The sequence below is a fragment of the Chroicocephalus ridibundus genome, chromosome 12, assembly GCF_963924245.1.
Source record: "Chroicocephalus ridibundus chromosome 12, bChrRid1.1, whole genome shotgun sequence".
Lineage (NCBI taxonomy): Eukaryota > Metazoa > Chordata > Aves > Charadriiformes > Laridae > Chroicocephalus > Chroicocephalus ridibundus.
The window spans coordinates 4,539,552-4,563,317 of NC_086295.1; the positions used below are offsets into that span (position 1 = coordinate 4,539,552).

General features: G+C 54.3%; 2 protein-coding genes and 1 long non-coding RNA gene across 4 annotated transcripts in view; 2 read left to right on the plus strand and 1 right to left on the minus strand.

Annotated features, from left to right (window-relative positions):
* The first annotated feature begins 3,210 nt into the window (after positions 1–3,210).
* Positions 3,211–9,699, plus strand: LOC134522666 (uncharacterized). Its single transcript, XR_010073094.1, has 3 exons — positions 3,211–3,321; positions 9,034–9,167; positions 9,297–9,699. It is a non-coding gene; the product is annotated as an uncharacterized LOC134522666 (long non-coding RNA).
* Positions 9,700–10,431: 732 nt separating this feature from the next.
* On the plus strand, positions 10,432–11,511 carry LOC134522624 (corticoliberin-like). Its single transcript, XM_063350434.1, has 2 exons — positions 10,432–10,501; positions 11,049–11,511. The coding sequence occupies exon 2, from the start codon at positions 11,073–11,075 to the stop codon at positions 11,463–11,465; it is 393 nt and encodes a 130-aa protein (XP_063206504.1). The 5' UTR covers positions 10,432–10,501; positions 11,049–11,072; the 3' UTR covers positions 11,466–11,511.
* A 2,813-nt stretch (positions 11,512–14,324) lies between these two features.
* Positions 14,325–23,766, minus strand: part of DNAJC5 (DnaJ heat shock protein family (Hsp40) member C5) — a 35,255-nt gene continuing 25,813 nt past the window's right edge. For both annotated transcript variants that reach the window (XM_063349997.1, XM_063349998.1), the window contains exons 5-6: positions 22,284–22,455; positions 14,325–21,544 (exon numbers count right to left, since the gene is read on the minus strand). In XM_063349997.1, coding sequence (XP_063206067.1) covers positions 21,441–21,544; positions 22,284–22,455 — 276 coding nt within the window. In that variant the 3' untranslated portion in view covers positions 14,325–21,440. The remainder of the gene's footprint in view (positions 21,545–22,283; positions 22,456–23,766) is intronic.

Genomic DNA, 23,766 nt, shown 5'->3' on the forward strand with positions numbered 1-23,766 from the left:
GCTGCTGTATGAGGAGGATTAGAGGCAGCGATCAGACAATACATCCGACACGCTATGCACTAAGGTGTTTACCTGGTGCCACTGGAAACTTTTTCACCAGCACCTTAAGTTACATTCACGCCGCCTCTTGCTGAAAGCAAGGCTTGGTCAAGCTCACTCGCCACAGAGACCTTTATAAAAAATCAAAGACGTTTAAAAGACTTTATTCAACCTCAACCAATGTACGCTGAAGATTCCTTTTACCCCGCTAGCCCACAGACCGAATAACGGCAACAAGAAGGGAAAGGGTTGTGAAAGTGTTCAATCAAAAGATTCAAAGCACCTGGGGTCCAGCACAGCGTCCGCAGCTCAAGCTTCCAGAATTTGGGATTTTAAGGGTGCGGCACTTTGGGAAGTTCCTCCCTGTTTCAGGAATCCTTCTCAAGCCCCGTGGATACAGGTGTCTCGGTGGGGTTCAGAGCAGCGTGCGATTGCGCTGCTGCTCTCGCTGGCCTCGTGCAGGAGGAGAGCGATACCTGAAGTGCTCGGTGACAAATTTCTGCCGCGGCCAAGCAAGCCGCCACGGTGGTACCGTACCGACCACCGGCGGGGGGCTGCTCCCCACATCGCACATCTCGGGGGGGGTCCGCCCACGGCGGGCTGGGGATGCAGCGGTTTGGTAAACAGCCATCACAGCGCTTCGCACACACACATTTGGTAGCTTTTAGCAGCCAGTCCAAGCTCATCTGGCTTTCTTTCCTAAGATCTATCCCTAGTGTTTTATACGGTTCGTTAGCCAGTAAAATTACAACACGCCTTGAAACTCTGTGCAACGTCCATGAATGGCGGCACCAAGGACTTCAGGAGTTTTTCAGATGCTGCTTCATTTCCCAGCGCCCAGCAAATACGTTTGCAAAATTGTGCTGTTTCCTCTACCTTCCCTGTTGCCACACCTGTTTTAACATTAATTAATGGGAAATAATATTTTTGTATTACTGATAAATTGCAGAGTCTTAGGTGCAAAAGCAGCAGCATGCTTGAACACTATAGCTGGGTGATCGCTATTGAGAGAGTCACGTTATTTAACTGACCATCATTTTTTCTCTGTGGTGCCCCAAGCTGTGCTGGGATGGGGAGGTTTTGCGTGGAGCACCCCCGGGTGCAGGCTGCAGACGTGGGGGTCCCGTAGCAGGTCAGCTCATGCCAAGGGCACAGGTCTCTGCCATGCCGCGATCTGCCATGCATCCCACCGCTGCCGAGTTTGGCAGGGACATAGCTGTGCTCTGGGAAAAGCACCGGCGTTCAGACACAGGCGGCCAGAGCAGAGGAAGAAATCTTGGATCCCGAGTATTCCTCCTTTGCTTTTAATAAACTGAAAGAAAAAAGCAAAGAACATGCAAGTGTCCCCCTCCCTTCCTTTCTCATGCAAACAATAGCTGTGATAAGAGAAAAGGGGGGTTTGAGCAGCACAGCCTTTCCAAGCAGCTCACTGAGCCACACTAACGAGTTCGTTACGGGTACACTTAGCCCCTGAGCAGCCCGGGCTGGAGTAACCCCCTCTGACACGAACGGGGAGGAAAACAAAAACCCCAAAATGAAATCATGGAGGGAAGGAGATGGGCTCAGAGCTTCCCTGTGGGTGTCCATCCCATGGGGACTGCAGGCGAGCCCAGGCGGGGGCGAGATGGAGACCTCCGCTCACTATGGCAGGACCCTGAGCTGCTGCACCCAGGACCTCTGCTCTGAGCCATGTTTGAGGGATGTCACTCAGCTGGCTGAATATACCCCCCAAACGGCTGGCACCGACCACTGGTGCTGGTCCTGTGGCATTTCCCACACTCACCACTGCCTTTGCTGGTGCAGAGGGACACGCACGCCGCGTGCTGCAGCTGAGGAGGTTTTGTAGCTGGTTCCCACCACAGGGATCCGCTGCAGATGCGTATGCCAGGGCCACAGCGAACTCCCGGTGTTGCAGCTTTGCCCTGGGATAACACGGTGTTTACACACAGAGCTCGGGAAGAGCTGGGCTGCAGCTCCCCAACCCCTCTGCCGCCGCGCAGGGTCTCCTGGAAAGGGACGCTGAGGAAGGGATGTCCCATCCAAGGCAGCAAACCAAACACAGGTCCTTCAGCCTCCCTCCACCGTTACCACCGCTCACCAGCTCAGCCCCATTTCATCTCGGAAAGCAGCACACGCGGTGTTTTACAGCCTCTGAAGCAGGGCCCAGCACAGAGCTGGGGTAAGACAGGGGCAGCACTGGTGGGGCTGAGGGAGAAATACAGACCAGGAGCTGTCGGAGACTCTGCAACAGCAGATGGAAATCACCATTTGCAGAGGTGGCGAGGAGCAAGCACAGCTTGCCCCGCGGCTGTGTGTCCTGCTGTGTACACACGCTGCTCCAGCGCCGCAGAAATGTGCTGTGCCCCTCCGGACCAAGGGACGCGGCTTCAGATGTGCCTGGATCCTTTGGTAGGATCCATATTGTCATGGCAGCCTGTTTTCCACCTTCCCTTTTGTTTTGCCCTGTCCTACAGCCAAAACGGTTTTTCTGGGCATGCCAAGGACTGACAAAAGATCAAAATAAATCACTCCCCTCCAGATTTGCTCTCTTAGAGCCTTGAGACTGCTCTCCACCCCGGGTTTGGCCTCGGTGGAGGCTCTGCCGGCTGAGCTGGGGTGGCTTTATGGCTGAGGGGGCTGCAGCCACGTGCCGCAGCCCTCGGGCAGAGCAGGCCAGAGCTTTGCCTTGTGCTCCGGCTCCGTTCAGAGAGGCAGCATTTAGGAAACACGCTTTTTTTTGGGTGAGTGGAGTGGAAATGAGGGTCTTCTACTTGTTGAACTGAGGAACAGGACCTCCCCATCCCCTCAGGGACCAGGGAGGGGGGAACGCAGAGCAGTTTCATGCCCAGGCTGGACCCGGGCACTGGAGGATGCTCTGCAGCTCCCGCAGCCAGGGCATCCCTCCTCACCTCCCCCTCCCCCTAACAGCACCCAGGCACTTTCTCATTTTCAAATGAATCGAGAGAAACACTATAACACAGAGTTGGGTTTCTTTTATTGTTTTTTTTCTTTTGGTTTGTTTTTTTTTTTTTTTTTTTGCTTCACTTCTTTTTGCCGCCCTGTCTGTCCAGCGTGTAATGGAAATTTTACCACAGGCGCTGACGATGAACAAACAGGAAGCCAGCAGAAAGTGTGGCAATTCGCTGTAGCCCGGCTCAACTCAGCCGAGTGACAAGAAAGGCCATAAAAGCTGGTGTGGGGGTGGCAGGGTGGAGGAGAGCAGGCGAGAGGGGCCGGGGCCGGGCTCTGCCTGGCGTCCCCGGGGACGGCGCGGGTTGGCAGGTAAGGCAGGCGCTGCCCTGCACCTTCTTTTTCTCTCCCTTCTCCAGAAGCGATTTCTAATCATTCTTGGAAGTCCTCACCGCCTTTCTGCTCGGCTCCTTCTCGCCACGGGGAAGGTCGGGAGGAGCCTGCCGCTACTTCATTGCTCTGTCCTAAACTCACTAAAACTTAACCTTGCTCAGGGAAACTAATTCTATTTGCCTTTTTGCCTTTTTCTTTTTTTTTTTTTTTTTTTTTTTGGTCTTTGCAAGGCCATAACGCAAAGCTTAAAAACCTCCCAAAAGCAAATCACAGATTTCCCATGGAGGTATTCAAGAAGCTAAAGCCGTGCTGTGGCTCTGCAATCCCCTTAGCTCCTGCCCGAAAGATTTTTTTCCTTTGCTCCCGGGCAAATCCAGAGTCGCTCCATTCACATAGATTGTCTCGGCTGCATGTGGGGTACCTAGAGGTGCATCTGGCTCAGCCCGTACTGTACACGTGGGAATGTGTTAGCACCCAAACGAAGCAAGAAATCCAGAAAGGGGCTGAAAATGGATCACAGATTCCTCTGTGCCTTTTTCTGACAGTTTTCTAGGCCCTCTGACATCTTGCATGGAGCTTGTCACTGCCAAACTTGAAAAATCCTTCCCTTTGATTTTGTAGTTAGTTCGCTCGTTTTAATTGATGAGCTTTTAACATTCATTTTTCGCACTTACGGCAAATCACTCTGCCACGAGGCTGCCAGAAACGGCAGCCAGAGATGCCCTTCCCCAGAGAAGCAATTTTCAGCATCCCATAGCGTTAGGAAGCCGAATCGGGAAACCCCACCGTTCCCTGCAGAGATGGGCAGAAGCTTTTTGTGTTACCGAATTTCAAAATCCAGGGCAGCCCCCGCAGAGACACGCTCTGCCATTCACATGGGAGCGGCTGCTGCGGCGGGGAAGGAGATCTGCTCTGCCCTGCCTCGGACGCTGGTGGCCCGAGGAATCGCGGGGAGGGAAACGCATTAGAGGCGAAGACAGTTTGAAGGTAATGAGGTGCTAGAGGGTTTCCTGGGGTGCAGGCAGACTCCCCGTTAGTGGTGTTTCCAGGAACAGGCAGCTCTCAAAAATGGTTAAAGCAGAGTTAACCCCACAGCCCTTGCCAAGCCCAGACCCCTCCTGAGCCCAGCCCTCTCCATCCCCTGCAGGCCCATACGTGGTTCTGCACGCTCCCAGCCCAGGGCACTGCAGCCCTGAGCTCCGGCATCCCTGTTTAACGCCGGCACTGGGTGATTTCAGCCCCTCCAGGCTCATGGAGCCCGGTGCCCTGCCCCACGCAGCCGGATCCAGCCCTCTGCACCAGGGGAGCCGGCACGCTCCACGTGGTCCCTCTCCAAGGCTGCCCCCAACTCATTACACGTGTTGAAACGCAGCCGATGCCTGTTGGAGCAGGCACGCAGCCTTCCCGCTCCATACAGCCCCTGCCGTGTGCTCACCGAGAGGTTGTAGCACGCCCAGGCGTGCACCTCCTTTCTTTTAAAAGCAAAATAAATCCCCGCAGGAGAGAAGTAGGGCTGGGATTTTGAAGGGCCTGCGCTCACATGGTTACCCTCCTCCCTGCTCCCGTCAAGGTAAAGGGTGAAGTTTTCCTCCACCACCAAACCCAGGACCATGCGCAGCCCGAGCTGCTCCGGAGCATGGCTCACGGTGGGCACAGTCCAGCTGATGGTCACGGTGGCCATCACCATCCCTGCTTTTCCTTCCCCACCTTGTTAAGCCCATGCATGTGGCTTGACTGGAGACCATAGAATCATAGAATGGTTTGGGTTGGAAGGGACCTTAAAGATCATCCAGTTCCAACCCCCTGCCCTGGGCAGGGACACCTCCCACCAGACCAGGTTGCTCCAAGCCCCGTCCAACCTGGCCTTGAACCCCTCCAGGGATGGGGCAGCCACAGCTTCTCTGGGCAACCTGGGCCAGGGGCTCACCCCCCTCACAGCAAAGAATTTCTCCCTAATATCTCATCTCAATCTCCCCTCTTCCAGTTTAAAACCTTTACCCCGCATCCTATCGCTACGCTCCCTCATAAAGAGTCCCTCCCCAGAAGGTTCGCACCGACCGCTCTCTCTGAAGCCGGGTACCTCCTGCCCCCCCCCCACCTCAGTGGCTGGGGACGGAGAAGTCTTGTGTGCGCGGCACGAGCCCTCCTCCTGCCTGCACTCTGCAGTTGCAAAACCTGCAGGGCCTTGACCAGTTCCCTACAGGAGCAAAGCCCTTTGGCTGGTCCAGTTTGAATGGGAAGGAGATGCCCGTGTGCTGCAGCAGTTTGGCTCCAGCGGGAATTTCAATCAAGTGACTCCAAGGCTACGTGGGAGCATGCAGGGACGGGTGGCCAGGGATGTTAGGAGGATCAGGTGGGCCCCACCATAAAACCAGAGTCCCAGTGCCACCAGATCACACAGACAAAAAACCCACCACCGTCTGTTAAAGCCAAGGGTAGAGCCATTCAGCTGACCCACGGCTGCACGCCCAGGGACATGTCCCTCCTCCTGCCCCTCTCAACACCCGCTTCAGGATGCTGAGCCCAGAAACGTTCTTGGATGCTGCTGTGAGCCATCCCGGCAATGTGCAATGGTGGGAGCAAGGGGAAAAGCATGGAGGTGAGCTGCCAGCCCAGTGCTGCCGCCGCACTGTCCCCCGGTGCAGGGGTTCATCCCTGCCAGACACCCCTTTCCCTCTGCCGCAGCCTTGGCCCCAGCCATCAAGGCATCCCCAGGGGAAAACAGCCTCCCTCCGGCACCTCTTTGGGAAGGGGCTGTTCCACAGAGAGCCCAGGGGTCGAGCCGGGACAGAGAGAGGAGCTGAAGAGCCACAGTGGGAAGACAGAGCCAAGGGGCTGCTTCTCTCCTTTCTCTTCCAAATTCCTCAAAGGCTGGGGGGTTCGGGCGAGCGCATGGCGTGGGGCATGGGACGTGGGGAACAGGGCATGGGGTGCGGCGCCTGCCCAAGTGAGGGGCACCTCGAGGACTGTCTAACCTGAGAATGGTGAAACATAAGGGTCAATCTCAGGTTCGTCAGCCCATGAGACGCCTTCTCCAGAGCGGGACGGGCAGCGCCGGCCCCCACCGGCACCGTGGCCGCTCCCTCCACCGGGCAGGTGGGGATGCACGGCAGGGAGCAGAGGGACACTGGAGCTTTGCAGCATTTCACCGAGTACATGTGTGAACCCCAGTATGGCTATTGGTGACATCGGGAAAGGCTGGGGCAGGTGCCAGCCCGCAAGGAGCAAAGCGGCCGGCAAATCCCACGTGTTCCTTAGGAGAAGTTGCTGGAAGCTTGGCCACACTTTAGCGCCGAAGCTGTCACGGTTGGTGAAGCAGCGGCTGCCATGTGCGACTTGCTGTTACCGAAACAGAAGGCTCCGAGCGCTAAAAGCGCCTAATTAGGAGCCTCTCTGACTCCCACCAGCTGCGAGGCCGCCGGATCCATGCCTCTGCGAATTTGGCATCCCTGAAAGCATCATTAACACGTCGCTCCTCACACTCCTGAGTAAAGGAAGAGACAGTGACATCCCTAAAAGTGACGATAATGAATCCCCAGGCAGCACGCGGGGCCCTTTAGCGCTGAATGTGTCAGTAGTTTATGAAGGGAGCAGAAAAAAAAAAACTTTTTTTTTTTTTTTTTAGTTTTTCAAGTTGAGGTTCCTAAATAAAACACGAGTAGAAGACGCACTTGTCGGATTCACTGTCTTTCCTACAATTAAATGACTAATCCTAAAGCACACGGACCGAAAGTAAAACGGTCTGAAGTGTTCCCAGCCCCAGCGCTGGCCGTGGGGGTGGCAGATGAACTGAGCTCTGCCTCCCCGCGTCGGCTCCTGGCCATGAAGGTGTCAGTGCAGGCACCGCTCTCCCTGCCCAGAGCCGCTGGCTCGCTCCTCCCAAGCCGAGGTGGCCCCCAAAACCCCACAGGGGGTGCTCCGGGCATCAGCCCCTCCCGCGGCAGCTCTCCCCCCGCAGCCCCACGCCCTCCGGAATGCTGCTTCCGCAGAGCAGCCCCAGGAGACGGGGCAAGGAGAGTTTTGCAGAGGGAGCCCAGCCCCACGTGCAGGGGAGCAGCCGAAATCGCTGCCGCTGGGACACCTGGGCACAGCCGTTGCAGCCGGCGGGCAGAGCAGCCCCGAAATGCAGGCCAACCCTGCAGCGAGGGCTCCCTGGCTGTCGGTGCCTCGGCTCCTGACACCTAGGGTCACCTGTCCCCGTGCTTGGCCTATGGAAAAATAAGCCCCAGATTTACTTGCACGCGTTGCACCAGCTCTGCCCTGCGGCAGAGAGCGGCCAGGCAGGCAGGCGAGCAGCTGAGTAGGCAGAGCCCACCAGCGCCCACCGAGTCTGACCGGACTTCGAGGAGGCTCAGAACCATGCTGGGAGCCCCCACGAGCAGCCAGGCAGCACGGGGGAACCAGCTCCATTCCCCTGTGCTGGGACTCTGGGGATGGGGCTTCAGTCATTGGTGGAGCCGCTTAGAATCATAGAAGCATAGAATGGTTTGGGTTGGAAGGGACCTTTAAAGGCCCCTGCAGCGACCAGGGACATCTTCAACTAGACCAGGTTGCTCCAAGCCCTGTCCAACCTGGCCTTGAATGTTTCCAGGGATGGGGCAGCCACCACCTCCCTGGGCAACCTGGGCCAGGGGCTCACCACCCTCTCAGCAAAGAATTTCTCCCTAATATCTCATCTCAGTCTCCCCTCTTCCAGCTTAAAGCTATTACCCCTCATCCCATGGCTCCCCTCCCTGATCCAGAGTCCCTCCCCAGCTTTCCTGGAGCCCCTTTAGGGACTGGAAGGGGCTCTAAGGTCTCCCCGGAGCCTTCTCTTCTCCAGGCTGAACCCCCCCAGCTCTCCCAGCCTGTCCTCACAGCAGAGGGGCTCCAGCCCTCCCAGCATCTCTGTGGCCTCCTCTGGACCCGCTCCAACAGCTCCATGTCCTTCTGCTGTTGGTGCCCCAGAGCTGGAGGCAGCACTGCAGGGGGGTCTCCCCAGAGCAGAGCAGAGGGGCAGAATCCCCCCCCTCACCTTGCTGCCCACGCTGCTGGGGATGCAGCCCAGGGTGCAGTTGGCTTTCTGAGCTGTGAGCACACATTGCCGGCTCATGGCCAGCTTTTCATCCACCATCTTCCTTCTCCTCTTGGGATCTGGGGGGGCCACATTTGCCATCAGCGCCCACCAGGTCTGGGAGGTGCCCTGGGAGCTGCGGGCAGGGCAGCGGCAGCCCCCGGCCGCGGGCTCCTGCCAGCGCAGCAGGGACAGGCTCAGCGCCCGGCATGGCCACGGCTCGGGGTGAGGCTCCGGGAGACAGAGGGAAAAGCAGGCTCAGGTGGAGCACTGGAAATTACAGCGGTTCTCGATGATTCAGTAAAGAAAAGGACTTACACAATGCACCGCGCGCAGCAAGTGGGAGGCGGATGCTCCCCCCACCCGCCCAACGGCCACTTTGCTTCTGCTGAGAGCTATTTTGCAGTTGAGGGGGCGCGGGGGAGCCCCCAGCTCGCTGCCCCCACAAATCCCCTTAGCCCTTCCCGGTGACCCTCCAGACAGCAGCAGAGCCCTTGTTTTTCAGGAGTTTCCTGACCTGGAGGAGGATGGGGGGGTGGAGGGGTGCCATTCATTCAAGTTCTGTTTAATGTGGGTTGGGTCGTTTTTTTCCCCTTCTCTTGAAATGTTTATTCCTCATGAGGGAATTTTAATTTTAGAGACAGCAGCACTTTGGTGAGATGAAGTGATTGCTGAGCTCCAAGTGCCGAATGATGGAAGCTCCAGCAGGGAGGGACGAAAAGGCAAATGAGTCACGTGGCTGAATCCCTCAGACCCCGATCCGCATCCAGAGGTGTGTGTCTGTGCCGGGCGATCAGGCCGGGGGAAGAACGTGCCCTTTGTACCCCGCCAAAGAGGGGAAATTGCGCTCCAGAAGCACATTTATGCTTCTGAAGTGAAGTTTTCATCTGCACGATACCAGGAGATGAATCACTCGGGGGAACCGGGCACTCTCTGCCTTCACCGGGCAACTTCTGAAGGAGCCGTCGTCACCGGTGGGGAAAACTTTCCCTGTGAAATGAAGCGCTGCAGAGCTCCGGGCAGACCCCGCACACGCGCGTGCGCCCCGGCGTGTCCCCTGACATGGGCACACACGGCCCCACAGGGACCACGGTGCTCCGTGGGGGTTTCCAGTCTGGATTCGCGTCCCAGTGCCTGAAAAAATGTCCCTGTGTGATGCTGGAGTCGGGGGGGCTTGGCCGGCTGGTCCTGCTGCACCCCCGATGGCCCTGTCCCACACGGAGGGTCTGTCACACACACACGTACAGACACCCACACACTCACCCCCCCCGGGCTCCCCCTCATCTCCCCAGCACCCCCACCCCTCTGACACATGGAAACACCCCTCAAACCATTTGTGCCCGCTTGCACACACACCCCTGCACACCCCCCACACCCCTGCACGCACCCCACACCCCCGTGGGTCCCCCCATACGGCCCCCAGAACACTCACCCCCCTCACCCCCACTATTCCCCATGGCCCCCAAGGCTCTCAGTCCTGTCACCCCATGTATGCCCTTGTGCCCCCCCCCATACTCTCAACCTCTCATCCCCTCGTACCCCTATGTCCCCCCAGACTCGTACCCCCATGTCCCCCCCCAGCCTCTCACCCTCGCAGCCCCACATACCCTGTGCCCCTCCAGATTCTCACCACCCCCGACCCTCACGTACACCCGCGTACTCCCATGCCCCCCCAGACTTGCACCCCCACAATACCGCGTGTCCCCCCCGGGCCCTCACTCCCTCCCCCCACGTACCCCCGTGTACCCCCTTGTGCCCCCCCAAACTCACCCGCACGTACTCTTGTGTCCCTCCAGACTTGTAACCCCATGTACCCCGTGTCCCCCCCCAGACCCTCAGTCCCTCATTCCCCCGTACCCCCGTGTCCCCCCGCACTCGCACCCCCTGCCCGCCGCGCCTGTTCAGCACCGCGGACAGCTCCGGCCGCCCCGGCCCCGCTCCGGGTCACGTGGCGGGGGTGCGGGGCCGGGGTCGGGGAGGGGGGGAGCCGCCCCGCGCCGCCCGGCTATAGCGCGGTCACGTGGGTCCCCCGCCGCCCCTATATAGCGCGGTGCCGGGCGGGCGGCGCGGTGCGGTGCGTCCTGTCGGGCGGAGCGGCAGTGAGCGGTGAGCGCGGCCGGGGGACCGGGACAGACACTCATCCCCCCGCTCCGGGGCCCCCAGCATGGGGAGGGGGGTCCCAAGCCCGGGGAGGGGTGTCCGGTCCCGGGGGAGTGGGGGTCCCATGCCCGGGGTCGGGGGTATCCCATCCCCGGGGGCGTCCCGTCCGGGGGTACGAGTGTCCCACGTCCCAGAGGGTCCCAGATCCCGCGGGGTCCCGTCCTGGGAGGGGGGAGGGATGTCCCATCCCGGGACCGGAGGGGGGGCGGGGGGTGTGTGTCCCTTCCTGGGAGTAGGGGTGTCCCGTCCCTGGGTGGGAGCGTGTCCAGGCTCGGGGGGGGTCCTGTCCCCAGGAGGGGGGTCCTGTCCTAGGGACAGGGGAGGATGGAGGGTCCCATGCCCAGGGGTCCCGTGCCGGGGGGAGGGGTGTCTATCTATCCCCGGGGGGGTCTCATCCCTGGGATGGGGATCCTCCCCATGGTGTGAAGCCCCCTGACCGCAGCGGGGGGGATGTGGGGGTCTGGGGTTGGGGTGGGGGTGGGGGCTTTTGCAGGCGTCTGGCCCTGGAGCGGCTGCGATGCGGATCAGGATGATTTCGGCTGCCTCCGTCCTCGTCCTGCTCTTCCTGCCCTCGGAGACCTGCTCACCCCTGCAGTGGCCCCGGGGCCTGTCCCGCAGGCTGACCCTGGCCCCCCAGCCCACCTGGGAGCCTTGGCCGGGAGCCCCGCGACCCCCTGTCCCCGCCGCTGGCCCCCTGCCCCAAAGACTGTGCCAACCCCATGGGGCAGAGCCCACCCCGGCCCCCCGCAACCCGCGGGCGCTGCAAACCGGCAAGAGGCGAGACGGCAAACCCAACTCGCTGGATCTCACCTTCCACCTCCTGCGCGAGTTCCTGGAGATGTCCCGGGAGGAGAGACTGGCCCAGAAGGCGCTCAGCAATAAGCTCTTGCTGCAGAGTATAGGAAAATGAGGAAGGATCGTTTTGGGGGGGAGGGGAAGGGGGGAAATGAAAAAGACCGACCCCGTAGCGAGCGGCCATGGCAGAGTGGAGAAAAGAGCCGGGGGGGGGGGGGATGCTGGAGCTGTGCCCAGGGACCCCCCCAGCCTTGCCCGGCGGGGTCCCCATTGCTGCATCCCGCGTGTTTGCTCTCGCTGTTGTGCATTAAATTCGCCCTCGCACCTGCCCCGCTGCCGTGCTCTTGCGCTTTTCCCCCTCCCTACAACCCTCCATGGGGCTGGTAAAGGTGACCCTTTCCTCTGCTCCCCCCACCCCGCCAGTTATGGAGCATCCCTGATTTTGAGCACTCTGGATCCATTCCCTTTACCGACACAGGGTTTGGGAGCGGTTTGACGTACAGATGTTGCGGCAACTGTGGGTACCCAGCAGCTTTTCCCCTCCCAGAGCTTCTCAGGCCCTACCACCACCCATGGATCCAAACCAGGTCTCCCCAAAAACACCGGAGCAATCCCAGATGGATCCCTGGGTGAACGGCACTGGCATAAAGCGCTCTGAGTGGTGTGGTTCACGCCTCTCCCGCACGAGGAACTTCGTTCCTCGTGCGGGAGAGGCGTGAGCCACACCACTCAGCAGCCACGGGAACATGGAGGACACACGTGTGTGCATGTGAAAAACCACCATCAGCTGCACGATGAGGGAAGAGGTTGCACGACCAGTCCCTGGGATGGGGCAGCACGCGCTGCAGAAGGACTGGCCGTCAGTCCTGCAAGAGGGTCTTGAGTTGGTCGGGATGTTGGTGTTGGTGGTTGCATCCCACCACAGCCTGGGAGGGATCAGCATCAGCCATGAGGGATCGCCGTGAGCCCAGCACCATCACCTGTGAGTCCATCACCATCAACTCATCACCATCACCCACAAGTGATCAGCATCACCCATGGCTCCATCGCCATCACCCGAGCACATCACAACCACCCACGAGCCCATTGCCATCACCTGTGAACCCATCACTATCACCCATGAGCCCATTGCCGCCACCCACGAGCGATCAGTGTCACCCATGACCCCATTGCCATCGCCCAAGCACATCACCATCACCCACGAGTGATCACCATCACCCAAACACATCACCACCATGCACAAACCCATCACCTGAGAATGATCACATCACCCACGAGGCCATCACCATCCCCCAAGAGCCCATTGCCATCAGCCACAAATGATCAGTGTTGCCCATGACTCCATCACCATCACCTGAGCACATCACCACCACACACAAACCCATTGCCATCACCTGTGAATGAGCACCATCACCCGTGAGCCCATTGCCATCACCTGTGAGTGATCAGGGTCACCCATGTCCCCCTCACCATCACCTGAGCCCATCACAACCACCCACGAGACCATCGCCCATGAAGCCGGACACCAGCATCCCATCGGGACCTGAAGGTTCTTGATCCTCCTCATCCTCCACAGGGCTGTGCTAGCAGCAGCTCCAGTGCAGACAGCTAAAAATATCCTGGAGAGCCACGTTCAGTCTCTCAAACCGAGTTTGATCTCCCTTGAAGCTGGTGGTTACACAGGACGGTCGCTCTGGGGGCTGGGTGGGTTTTTTTTTTTTCTCTAGAGGTACATTTTTCTCCCATTATGAAAAAAGGGAAGGAATAACAGCTGTAATCACTGCAAGGAAAGGGAGGAACAGCCTCTTAAAGGAGAGGCGACTACACACAGCCTGAGGCAGCCGGAGCGGCTCGGAAGCACTTCTAACCCTCTCTGGAAAAGCGGGGCTGTGCTGAGGCAGGAGGGGGGGGGCTGGGACCGGCTGAGCTGAGGCCCCCAGAGCTGGTGAGAGGAGGAGGAGGAGGAGGAGGAGGATTTCTGCCGCCTGCAGGGTGCCAGCAGCAGCCTAAGGCAGGCCAAGCGCTCAGGGAGCAGCCTGGGACGCGCCGGGGGGACAGCGGGGTGTGCGGGTCCATCCCGGGGGGTGCGGGGGACGTGTCGCTCCGGGACGCTGCACGGGGGACGGTGGTTTGGCAGGTGCCGGTGGTCCCCGCAGTCCCGTGGGTGCCGGCGAGCCCCGGCTGGAGCAGCCCCGTGCCCTCAGCCCTCCCGGGGCAGCCCCGGCTTCGACAGTCGGGGTTTGCTGGGAGCCCCGGGCCGGGAGCTGCGCCCCGACACCCGGCCGGGGCTTTTCCTCCTCCGGTCTCGCTGCAAACGGCTCCGAAAGCCGCCGCTTCCCGGCCTCGAGCTTTTTAGTGTCACAACTGGAGTTCGGGACAAAATTTAATGAAACCTGAGTTTGGTGGCTCTCTGAGGAAGACGAGCATCCGTGTAAGAGCTTTCCCGACTGCGCAGCAGCAGCAAGAGCATCACAGCACCCCCCCTCCCCAGGGGTCCTGGCCCCCTCCATCTTCACCCTGGGTCCTGTGCCAGGGCTTGGAACCCCCCATCTCAACAACCCCCCCCCCCCAAACGCAGCCCCGCACTCGGAGCAGCCGTTCCCACAGTGGGCTGTGCGGGGGCCGCTGCCGGCGAGGTGGGTTTGGGGAAGGGTCCCGGGCACTGGGCACCGCGGCGGGAGGGTTTGCTCTGCTGCAGCCCCCGGGGGAGGGAGGAAAAGTGTCCTGGGGGTCACACCCGGAGCCTCTGCAAACCGCAGGGTCCTCGGTGTCCCGTCCCCACGCCCGGCTCAGCCATCCCAGCCCTGGGTGACTGGCACTGTGTGTCTGTCCGGGGGACAGGAGGGGACAGGAGACCTCTCCCAGCTCCCACCCGACTCCGTGCAGGGCCGCGCTGCAGCAGGGCCCTCGGCCCCTTCTCACGACGAGTTCCAGGGTGGGGAGAAGAATGAAAAAGCCGACGCGCATTTCTGCATTGAAAACATTTATTTTACAACAGTGGTTTCAGATAACTTAGCAATCTTTATTTTAGTTTATATTCAGACATACAGTACACAAATTACCATGCTAAAACATAAAATAATTCCTTCTGCCGTAACTGCGTGTATGTACAGGAGCTCAGTAGTATCGAGTGTTACAATCCACAAAGTTCAGACAGCCACGTCTACTTACATACAATTCAAAGTATGGTCCTTTAGTAACATAACAAAATATATATATGTCTATATTATAATTGCTTTTCAGATGCATTTATACTTCCACTGTGGTTGGGTTTGTGGTTTTTTGGTTTGCTTTTTTTTTTTTTTCCCCCCACAATTTAAAAAAAAATTTTCTTAAAGATGGGCTCCCCCCACCCCACCCCGCCCGAGGCGAATCCAGTGCAAAGGCAGAGCGCGTTCTCTGCCGGCGTCTCCTCCGCTCCCCCGGGCTCCGTAAAGAGGCCAACGCGACCAAACCCCGCCGTGAATTACTTAGTTCAGGGCCTTTGCTCACATGCAAAATGAATATAAGCATCGCCTCGGATGCCTGCGATAACACAAACCAAACCACCCGCCCCCAGCCCCAGAATAAGCGGGTGAAGGTGGGGACGGGGGAAGGAAGGGATGCGGGAAGGAGGGAAGGAAGGGAGGAAGGGAGGGAGGGACGGCAGCGCTGGGATCGGGCGGCAGCAGCCCGGCCTTTGGAACCTGGCAAACCTCAGAGCTCATCTACCGCGACCGACACAAACAGAACCTCAAACGTGTAAGCGATAAAGTAATCCCCCCCAGTATCCCCCCATTTCTGCAGAACCCCCCAGGTGTTTCGTCTGGCAGGAAAAGCCCCTGGAAGGGCAGGACTGGGAAGGGCCGGCTGCGGGCTCCACCCAGTACCACCAGAAGCAGTTTGCTGGAACTCACGCGTGCGTTGGCCACGGTCGCTGTGCCTTTACACTGACCACTGCCTAAATCCAGCTTTACGACTTGCAATAACTTCAAGTCCTTCGGAATCCAACCCGCAAGGGCTGTAAAGCGAGTCCCTCCACCAGGGGAAACTCACCGGAGCAAGGAGGGACGGCCTCGGGAGCAAAGGATTGCTTCTCCTTCCCACCGCACGGCTGGTGCCACCCGTGTCTGCGGACAACAGGGTCCCTCCAGCACTTCCTTCACCGGTCATTTCACCCTACAACATCTCGTGTGGTTTTTCCCCGCAGCCGAAAGGAAAAAGCACAATTCTGGCCACACAGAACTGCCCCCTTCCACTTGTCTGGCTGAGGGTTCGCAGCAGTGCTTTTGAGCCAAATTTCACGTTTTTACCACCAAAGAAAAAACAGCAGCAAGTACTATGCGTACACCCGTTGTATAAATATATACATATGTGCATATATACATAGATACACACACATGATGTTGCAATCCAAAGCCTACAGCGCGGGTTTGGACCTTGCTCTGCGAGTCCCACTTTGGAGAGTACAACGTGGTGAAAACTAGTATAAGGAAAAAAAAAAAAAAAACAAGACCACACAACCCCAAACCGATGTGCTCTATCACACCTCTAGCGCTGAGCGCATCGCCCACATTTAAAAACACCCCACGTACCAGCCGGCACAAATCCATGTAATTCCAGAGACGGTCCCTGCTCTCCTGGTCACCGCTGGGTTTCCCTGCCTCCCTCCGGAGGATCGCCGGAGCCGGGGAAGCCCAGCTCCGGCTGGAGGTGCCGGGGCCGAGGGGCAGCCGACAGAATTCAAGTAGATCGGGAAATTTTTGGAAGGGTACGACAAGCGACCGCTCACAGGCTGTGCAAGAGTACACCCACGCGGCCGGCTGCGGGGAAGAGGGAGCAGAGAGGACAACGGCACTCAGGAATGAATGGCCATTTTATATAAGAGCTTCCTCTATACATATACATATATATATATAACCACCAGAAATTCCCAGCATCTAGCCTTTTGACAACAAAATTAACTGTGCATGTAACGTTGGCATTTGATTCCCACACGAAGGTTTGTCTTCCAGATTTATGTATGGCATTTGGCTTGTGCAAACGTCAAAGACAGACAGCTTCCCTCACACAGTTTCTTCTTGTAAAGAAAGCATCTTCTTGGAAGGAAACGGGAATTTCAGACTTGCCGGGTCCCGGATAGCACGGCAGCCTCCCAGCGCAGGACGCGGAGCAGCCCACGGGTCTTGCAGGACTTGAACACCGACAAACTTTCCTGCCACCTTGTTAGCTATCAGCTCCATTTCTTTCAAGGTATTTTAAGCAGCCGTTGGTGCAATGACACGCGAGGAACTAGATGATTTCCACTATGATACAGAGAAGCGGCATCGAATGATTAAGCGTGTTAAGTTTATACCGACCTTACACTATAAGCACTTGTACTGGGGGGGTTACGTTGCAGTGCTCTAAGATTAACGCGTATTTAAACAGCATCCAGAATTATTAACACGAGGCGGGGGCTGCAAAAGCCCCCCCCGACCGCCTGGCAACAACCTCCCGTTAAACATGACGCCGATATCCAGGTGGGAAAACCTGCAGCACAAACACGTTCCCTAAATGATCTGGAAATGTCGAGACCACCGAAGGGCACAGACGAGTTGAGAAAAGCGGATACCTCTCCCACGGAGTGCGTAGGGTACAAATGCTCCGATATCACCCCCCCAAAAGCACACCGGCGTCCCTCCACACCACACAACCGCTTTAGAGATGGGACAGGAATGTCTCTTCTGTCGGGCTCCTGCCCTGGTTACACCTGTCGTGTTTTTAGGCTGACACGAAGGGATCTGAAAACCGTACGCCGCTGCAGGACTCGGTGTTTCTCTGTGCCGTGCCCAAGCCTTCCCCCCGCAGCGCGTGTCCCCACAGGCCGCGCTCACCCGGACCTCGACCAGCATCACGTTTTAAGAACACTATGAGCACTAATATCTAAAGCAGTTTAAAAACATTACAAATCTAAAAATAAGACTAAAAAGGTTAACGTGGCTCTAAAACATCACTGCATGGAATCCGCGGAAATCTACACCCTCGTCAGACGCCACTGAGGTTTTACATAAACAAATTTATATACAGATAAATATTTAAGAATTTCCTACAAACATCACTAACAAAATGAAACTGGCATTTTAACGGGTGCAATGCCCCCTTTCATTCACTTCAAGTTGAAGCGCGGTACAGTCGGGTTGTACTACAGCGCGTTGGGGATTTGCCCGAATCCCCCGGGCAGGACGGGGCAGCGCAGGTCCCCCACCACCGCCTTCTCCCGGAGGGACGGGGCCCGAGCTCTCGGCAGCGGCTTTCCCTGCTCACCCAGAGCTACGAATGGCTCTCCACGCCACACAGCTCGGGAATAAAGTCAGTGGTCCTTTACACCAGCCAGCGGAAAGCTCTCCGGATCAGATTCTCCCCGATACTCCTCATCAGGAGGAGCTGCAAGCGCTAAGAAAATCGGTGCTGAAGAGGTTCGACGAGCTAGATGGAGGTGGCCGAACTACTGAAAAAGAGGTCTCAGGCAACGTGTAAAAAAAAAAAAAAAAAAAAAAAAAAAGTAAAATAAAAAGAAAGATACAACTATTAAAAAAAAAAAAAACACAACTAGAAAATAATCAAAGCTCAAGTTTTAATCCTGGCAACGCACTGAACAGAGATCATCAGCGCTCGGGTTTAATTCTGGAAGGAAGCGTTCTGCATTAAGCCAGGTAAGGGGGCAGCAGCGCCTGGGGACGTTGCAGCTCCAACTGCCCCAGCTCCGAGCTGCCGAGCGACCTTCTGCGCCAGATTTTTAACCGTTATTTCCAACACGCCTTTGCATTCACACGGACCCCACTTGGCCATTTTGAAGTGCAACTCATTAGAGCCCGGGATGCTCCTGTACCTTACCTACAAGAGCGGTGGGCATTAACCTACGTATCTTCCGATTACATGGGTTTTGTTTTAAAGAAGCAATGTTTAAATAGCTTTCTTGTATAGTTCAAGAAGAACTACATTAATACACAATAATCTTGAATTCAGAGATTATAGAGCAACATGGGTAAACTTAAAACAGTTTCAAAACCCATGAATATTCATCTAAAAATGCATTTTCCCATCGTTCCCTGTAAGTGGGATCTCAGAGTAGTTTCCCTCAGAGCATCTGACACATCATTCTGGCGTATAACGGCATACAGACTAATTTACTATTCGCACGCCACCCACGGACACAGCCCAGAGGAAAGCAGTCTCTCCCAAACTCGTGCCTTGCTGAGCCAAGATCTAAACCACCAAATTTATCCTGGATGTCATCTTTTCCCAAGCAGCGCGAAACACGGACAACAGTATCGCCTCTAATCCTCGTTTGCCACCCACGTCTCAGTTCCGATGTCAGGAGCCTGCGGAGCGACTCCAGGTGCGTTTACACACCTCCCCGGAGCCACAACCCCCCGCCAGCCCTTCCAGCGCAGTGGAAGTAGCCCAGAGGGGTTAAGAAATGGGGTATTATTCCAAATTAACACTCAGAACCAGCCCCCAGCATCAGGGGTCACAGCTGCTCCCCACGGGGGCAACAACCGAAACAACCGGCTTTCTGGTACCCATCTCGATGGACATGGGGACACGGAGCGTGACAAACCACAGCATGAGGGGAACAGCCTTTTTCTTACTCTACCGAGTCACTCCCATCAACTGCGCTCATTTACAAAGCCAAAAAACACCCTAACAATTTTGTTTGTTTGTTTGTTTGTTTTTAAGCAAGAACATAATTTGCACCGATAAGGGCAATTTTAACCAGTGAGTGTTTAGGGGACAAAGCCTGCAGATATTCAAGCATATTCCAGAGTGCAATTCAACATCAAGATCAGGCAAAATCTACAAGGACAGTCAACGTGACGTTATTTTTTTAAGCCTAAAAATTGCTTATATTCCAAGGGGCCAAAAAAATGACTTTAATTAAACAAGGACCTCAAGCCAAAACACACACAACTGTCCTCAGGGTCACCCGAGAGAGCTTTCCAGACAGAAAATGTTAAAAGTATCTTCCAGTAAACCACCAAGTTGCAAGGTCTAAAAGGCCTACCGATGAGGAAGAAATGACTTAAACAAGTGTGCTACTGAAATCTAGCCAGTTAATTAAAAATAACATTTCTTTCGGAATTTTTGGGACCTGACGCGGTATCACAAGCATGCTTATTTGCAACAAGCTCACATGCAGGCAACAAACGTGTGCTTGCGCCAACAGCTCCAGGGAAGATGGATTTTGCGAACATCCCTCACGTAGCATTGAGACCGTGTTAAGAACATTTTCTTCTACCCAGCGTGTCTAACACGGTCTCAACGTCGGGTTTTTATGGGCTCCATCACTTTCAGCTCATGCAAAGACAGCGCGAAAACATTTTCAGAACGATTCTCGGGCAGGAGAGTCCCTCTTCATTTTCCGATGATTTTCTTACAGACGGAGGGTGCTTTACCCCTGTCAAAAGTAACACCGGGATCTTGCAAGAGAGCAGCGTGACAGGGCTTCAGAGCGAACGCCGGGTGGAAGGCTGGAAATAGCCTCTCGCCAGAAATAGGTGAAAAATGAAAAGGCGAGGTGGGGGATACAACGGAGAGCAGAGGCATTGTGATATAAACCCATAAAGATCAAAGTTAAAGAGGCCGTAATTAACCGCTGAAAGTGCCGAGTGTAGGTTTCTCTGGTAGCTGTTCTAGATCCTGACTCCCTATCATCTAAAGCAAGACTATTAACAACAAAAACATACCAGCAATTCCGCAGCTGCCTAAAATGCCTTTGTAACAGTTAAATCGCAATAAACCCACGGTTTCTAGAGCAGTATTCAAACATGATTTGGTTTCAAAACAGTACGGGAAACCGTTCAATGGTTTCCCCATAGTTGTTCTGAGGAAAAGAAAAACACTGGTGTAAACAAGTCTAAATGCAAGACAATGTGCAAATTATACAATATAAACACAAAGAAAGGTATTTTGATCTTAAAAATCCATTTAAGTACTCCACAAAGATGTTCATGAGAAAATTAAAGAGCTACTGTATTATAAAAGCTTTAAAAAAAAAGACACATAATACCCCATTTGTCTATTAAAATCTCAAATTATTAGAACAAATTTTTAAAAACCAGGGTTTTTTTAATTTTTTTTTTTTTTTTTTTTTTAAGATTATGCTGTTGCCTCCCGTCTGCATTTTACTCATTTGCTCAGTGAAAACCAATTAACCAGTTTCACTTTAAGATTCTCATGCATTCGAAAAGCTGCGCTATTTGGTCTTTAGCATTTCAGGAAAATGAGTGAACTCAAACCAAAACAGAATTGTGCTTGAAGTAAAAATCCCACCGCCACCCCAAACACCCCCATTCACAGTCGGTTTTGTGACAAACTACAGTTTGCGGTTACATTGTCACTGAGGATCACCTTACACGTAAAGAGCCGTTCACCAATTCACCGGTTCAAAGATTGGAAACTCTCCCTTCTTATTTTTCAAGGTAGATTTATTTAAGCTGAAAACCAGCGTTATAGAGAATTCCAGCTCTGCAGGACTGGCATTTTTTGGCTCTTGGCTTTGTAAACTTGCTTAGATAATAACGCAGGAATGGAAGGAGGAATAGAAGAATTGGTTTGTTGCACTCGAATGAAAATCGTGAACTTTTAAAGGTCTCCAGCAGCTCAGCTGTATGGAAGAATAGTGGCTTCTGTGATTCTTTTTCTTTTTAAATCTCATTTTTAGGCCAGTACCACTGCTTAAAATGCAGAATGTCTCCATCACACTTATATTGTGACAACTCAATACATTACACCACAGACATGTAACATAACTCCATACATGCTATAAAAAAAACAAAAAAAAACCAAAGAAAAAAAATAAGAAAGGAAACAAATAAGACCGTAGCTAAACTGCTTTAAATACTGCATGCTACAGCACTTCACGTATCATCAAGATACGACACTGAAAGGTGACAAAAGGCTGAAGGGATTACAAAATACTTTCGGCAGGTTGGAAAGCTGCCTTCTTACCGTAGCAGAATTATTCCCCCTCCCCATTCTCTACTTCTAATGTTCATGATTCTAGTGTTGAGTTGGCCATGTAATTTTTTTTTTTTTTTATCCATTCTAATTATAGTGTTTCCTTAACTTAATTAAATCCATCAGTGTGGTAGCTGGGGTGCGAGTCAGCTGTGAGCTGGGTCGTCTCTGTGGCTGATGCTGGCTGTATCACAATAGGTGCGTCTGAGGCCTCTGGAAAGCGAAGACAAAAGGCTCAGCATACTAAGGCAAAGCATAAGTTACATCTCCCTACAACACTTTGATAACACAATTTTACACCTCTCCAAGAGCGTGACGTTAATTTACTGTTTTTCAGTCTGCACGCAACACCATTCAACACAAGTCTACGTGTTCAACATTTATTATATTTCTTTCTCCGTGTAAGAGCAGCTGATCCTCGCCCACCATTCAGCAATGCCCATTAAAAACACAATCAGAGTGTACGCAAGGCTCTACAATTTTTTAAACGAGGGGTTTAATTCTACAGAAGTAGCAGTATATCTTCATAAACAGTATTAGATACAGCTACTAGGGTTGCGGTCCCATGTCCTTTATGCCTGAGGCAGTTAACAAAACTGCCTTGATACACCCCATCTTTTGGGGTAAAAGAGCCCCTTTGTAGGATCGCCCATGCCTGGCTGGTGTGTTACTCCAGCGCCATGGGAAGGAAGCTAGATGATGGTCACCTGCTGCTCTGAAGCTGACACCACTAAGTTCAATGAAGACCCTCTGTGAGTTTTCAGCAACTACGTCCCCGGCGTTAGCGTCACCCACATGACTCTTGTGCCACAAGTATTCCCTCACCATCATCATCTACAGTCACGGACCTGTGCTGATCTCTCCAAAGCAATCGCTGCTCCTTGCCCGGCACACCAACCGCTCGCTGCGAGGCTGACGCTCATCCTAGAAACCTCAGAGCGTTTTCACTTACCCCTTTCATCTGACTGCAACTGTGCCTCCAAGTCCTCTGGAGAGACGTAGTATTCCTGCTCGTCACCTTCAGGAGGTTTGGGTTTACACTTCCCACAGCAGCAATTACAGCAGCAGCACAGACAGCAACAGCAATAGCAGCCGGTGATGAGCCCGCAGAACACAAACAAGGCCTGCAGAGGACAGAAGACAAAGAAATATTCATTACCCGTGCCTACCAGCCGCGACCACTGAGTTTGAGAGACTCAGATATAGAAACCAGAGACCATAAATACAGCCGCATAGAGACAGAACTTACTAGCTACAGTTTTCTACTTCATCACCGAGAAATATTTACAAATATGTGCAAAACTGGCTATGGCTATCAACATTTTACACCAAGGCGAATACTGCCAACCCAGTTTACTTGAAGAATTCCTACAATTTAGGTTTAAGTGGACAATTCTGCTACATCTGGAAAAAGATGGAGGTCTAAGAAGCATGTCTGTATTAAACTCCAGAGGTACAACAGTTTAGGACAGGTTGCAGCTTGCATAAATAACCCTGGAAAAGACTTTCACTAGCTAGAAGGCGTAGAGGTTGCGATGCACCCGCAGCAGGGACTTCCCCCCGCCCCAAGGCTGTCGGCAGGGCTGCAGCGCTCACCACCACACTGCAGTTTGGGTGCTGAGGGTGGATGCTACCAATAGGCGAGGAAGGCAACCCAAAGCTAGCCAAGTCTGCCGGGTGCTTACCGCAGTGAAAACAAGCAAAATTAAAATTTTCCCATAGGTCACCGTGTAAATGTTTGAAAAAAATTCTTTTAAAAACAACAAACCAGCACGGTGGTATTCCTGTTCTCTTACTGCAGGGGAATCAAGAGATGGAAGCGATGCTGGCAAAAGGTAGAAAAATTAACCCATGAAACAAAATGCCAAGACTAGGAAGGTTTTAATCAGCCATAAAGCACTGTGAACAACGTCATGTCGCTAAATCAGTAAGCTGCTGCAGTTATGATTTCGTACTTCAGTTTCGTAGTCACGCTGCCCTTTACTTACTACTTTCCGCACAAGCAGACTGCAAACACACGAACTCCAAAATGCAAAAGCCTGGACAATTTCAGTACGAGAAATGCACAATATGCAACATATAGGCTTTTTTTACACTTTTGAGTAAATGTGGTGATTTTAAAATGTATTACTTAAAGTGATAGAAGCAAGTTATGCTTAAAAATTATTTGAGTCCAGTAAAATACAGTAACTTCTTGGTATTGGCAGAAGACTCCCAGAAGAAGTCTGTACAATGACCGTTCCATCTACTGCATGCAAAAAGCTGGTGGGAAGTATTTGTGAGGAAACACGAGCTCGTGGTGTAATTTTGTTATACCGGTCATACTCTTTCTGCTGCCCAAAAAAATCAAGGATGGGCAAGGGAATAAATAACCTGGAGTCTCTCAAATCAGAGAAGAGCTGAAGAAGTGACATTCGCTCATCAAGTTTGTAAGC

What these genes read in the sequence shown, in the direction of transcription:
- LOC134522624 (XM_063350434.1), top strand. Translation starts at nt 11,073, where the DNA reads ATGCGGATCAGGATGATTTCGGCTGCCTCCGTCCTCGTCCTGCTCTTC.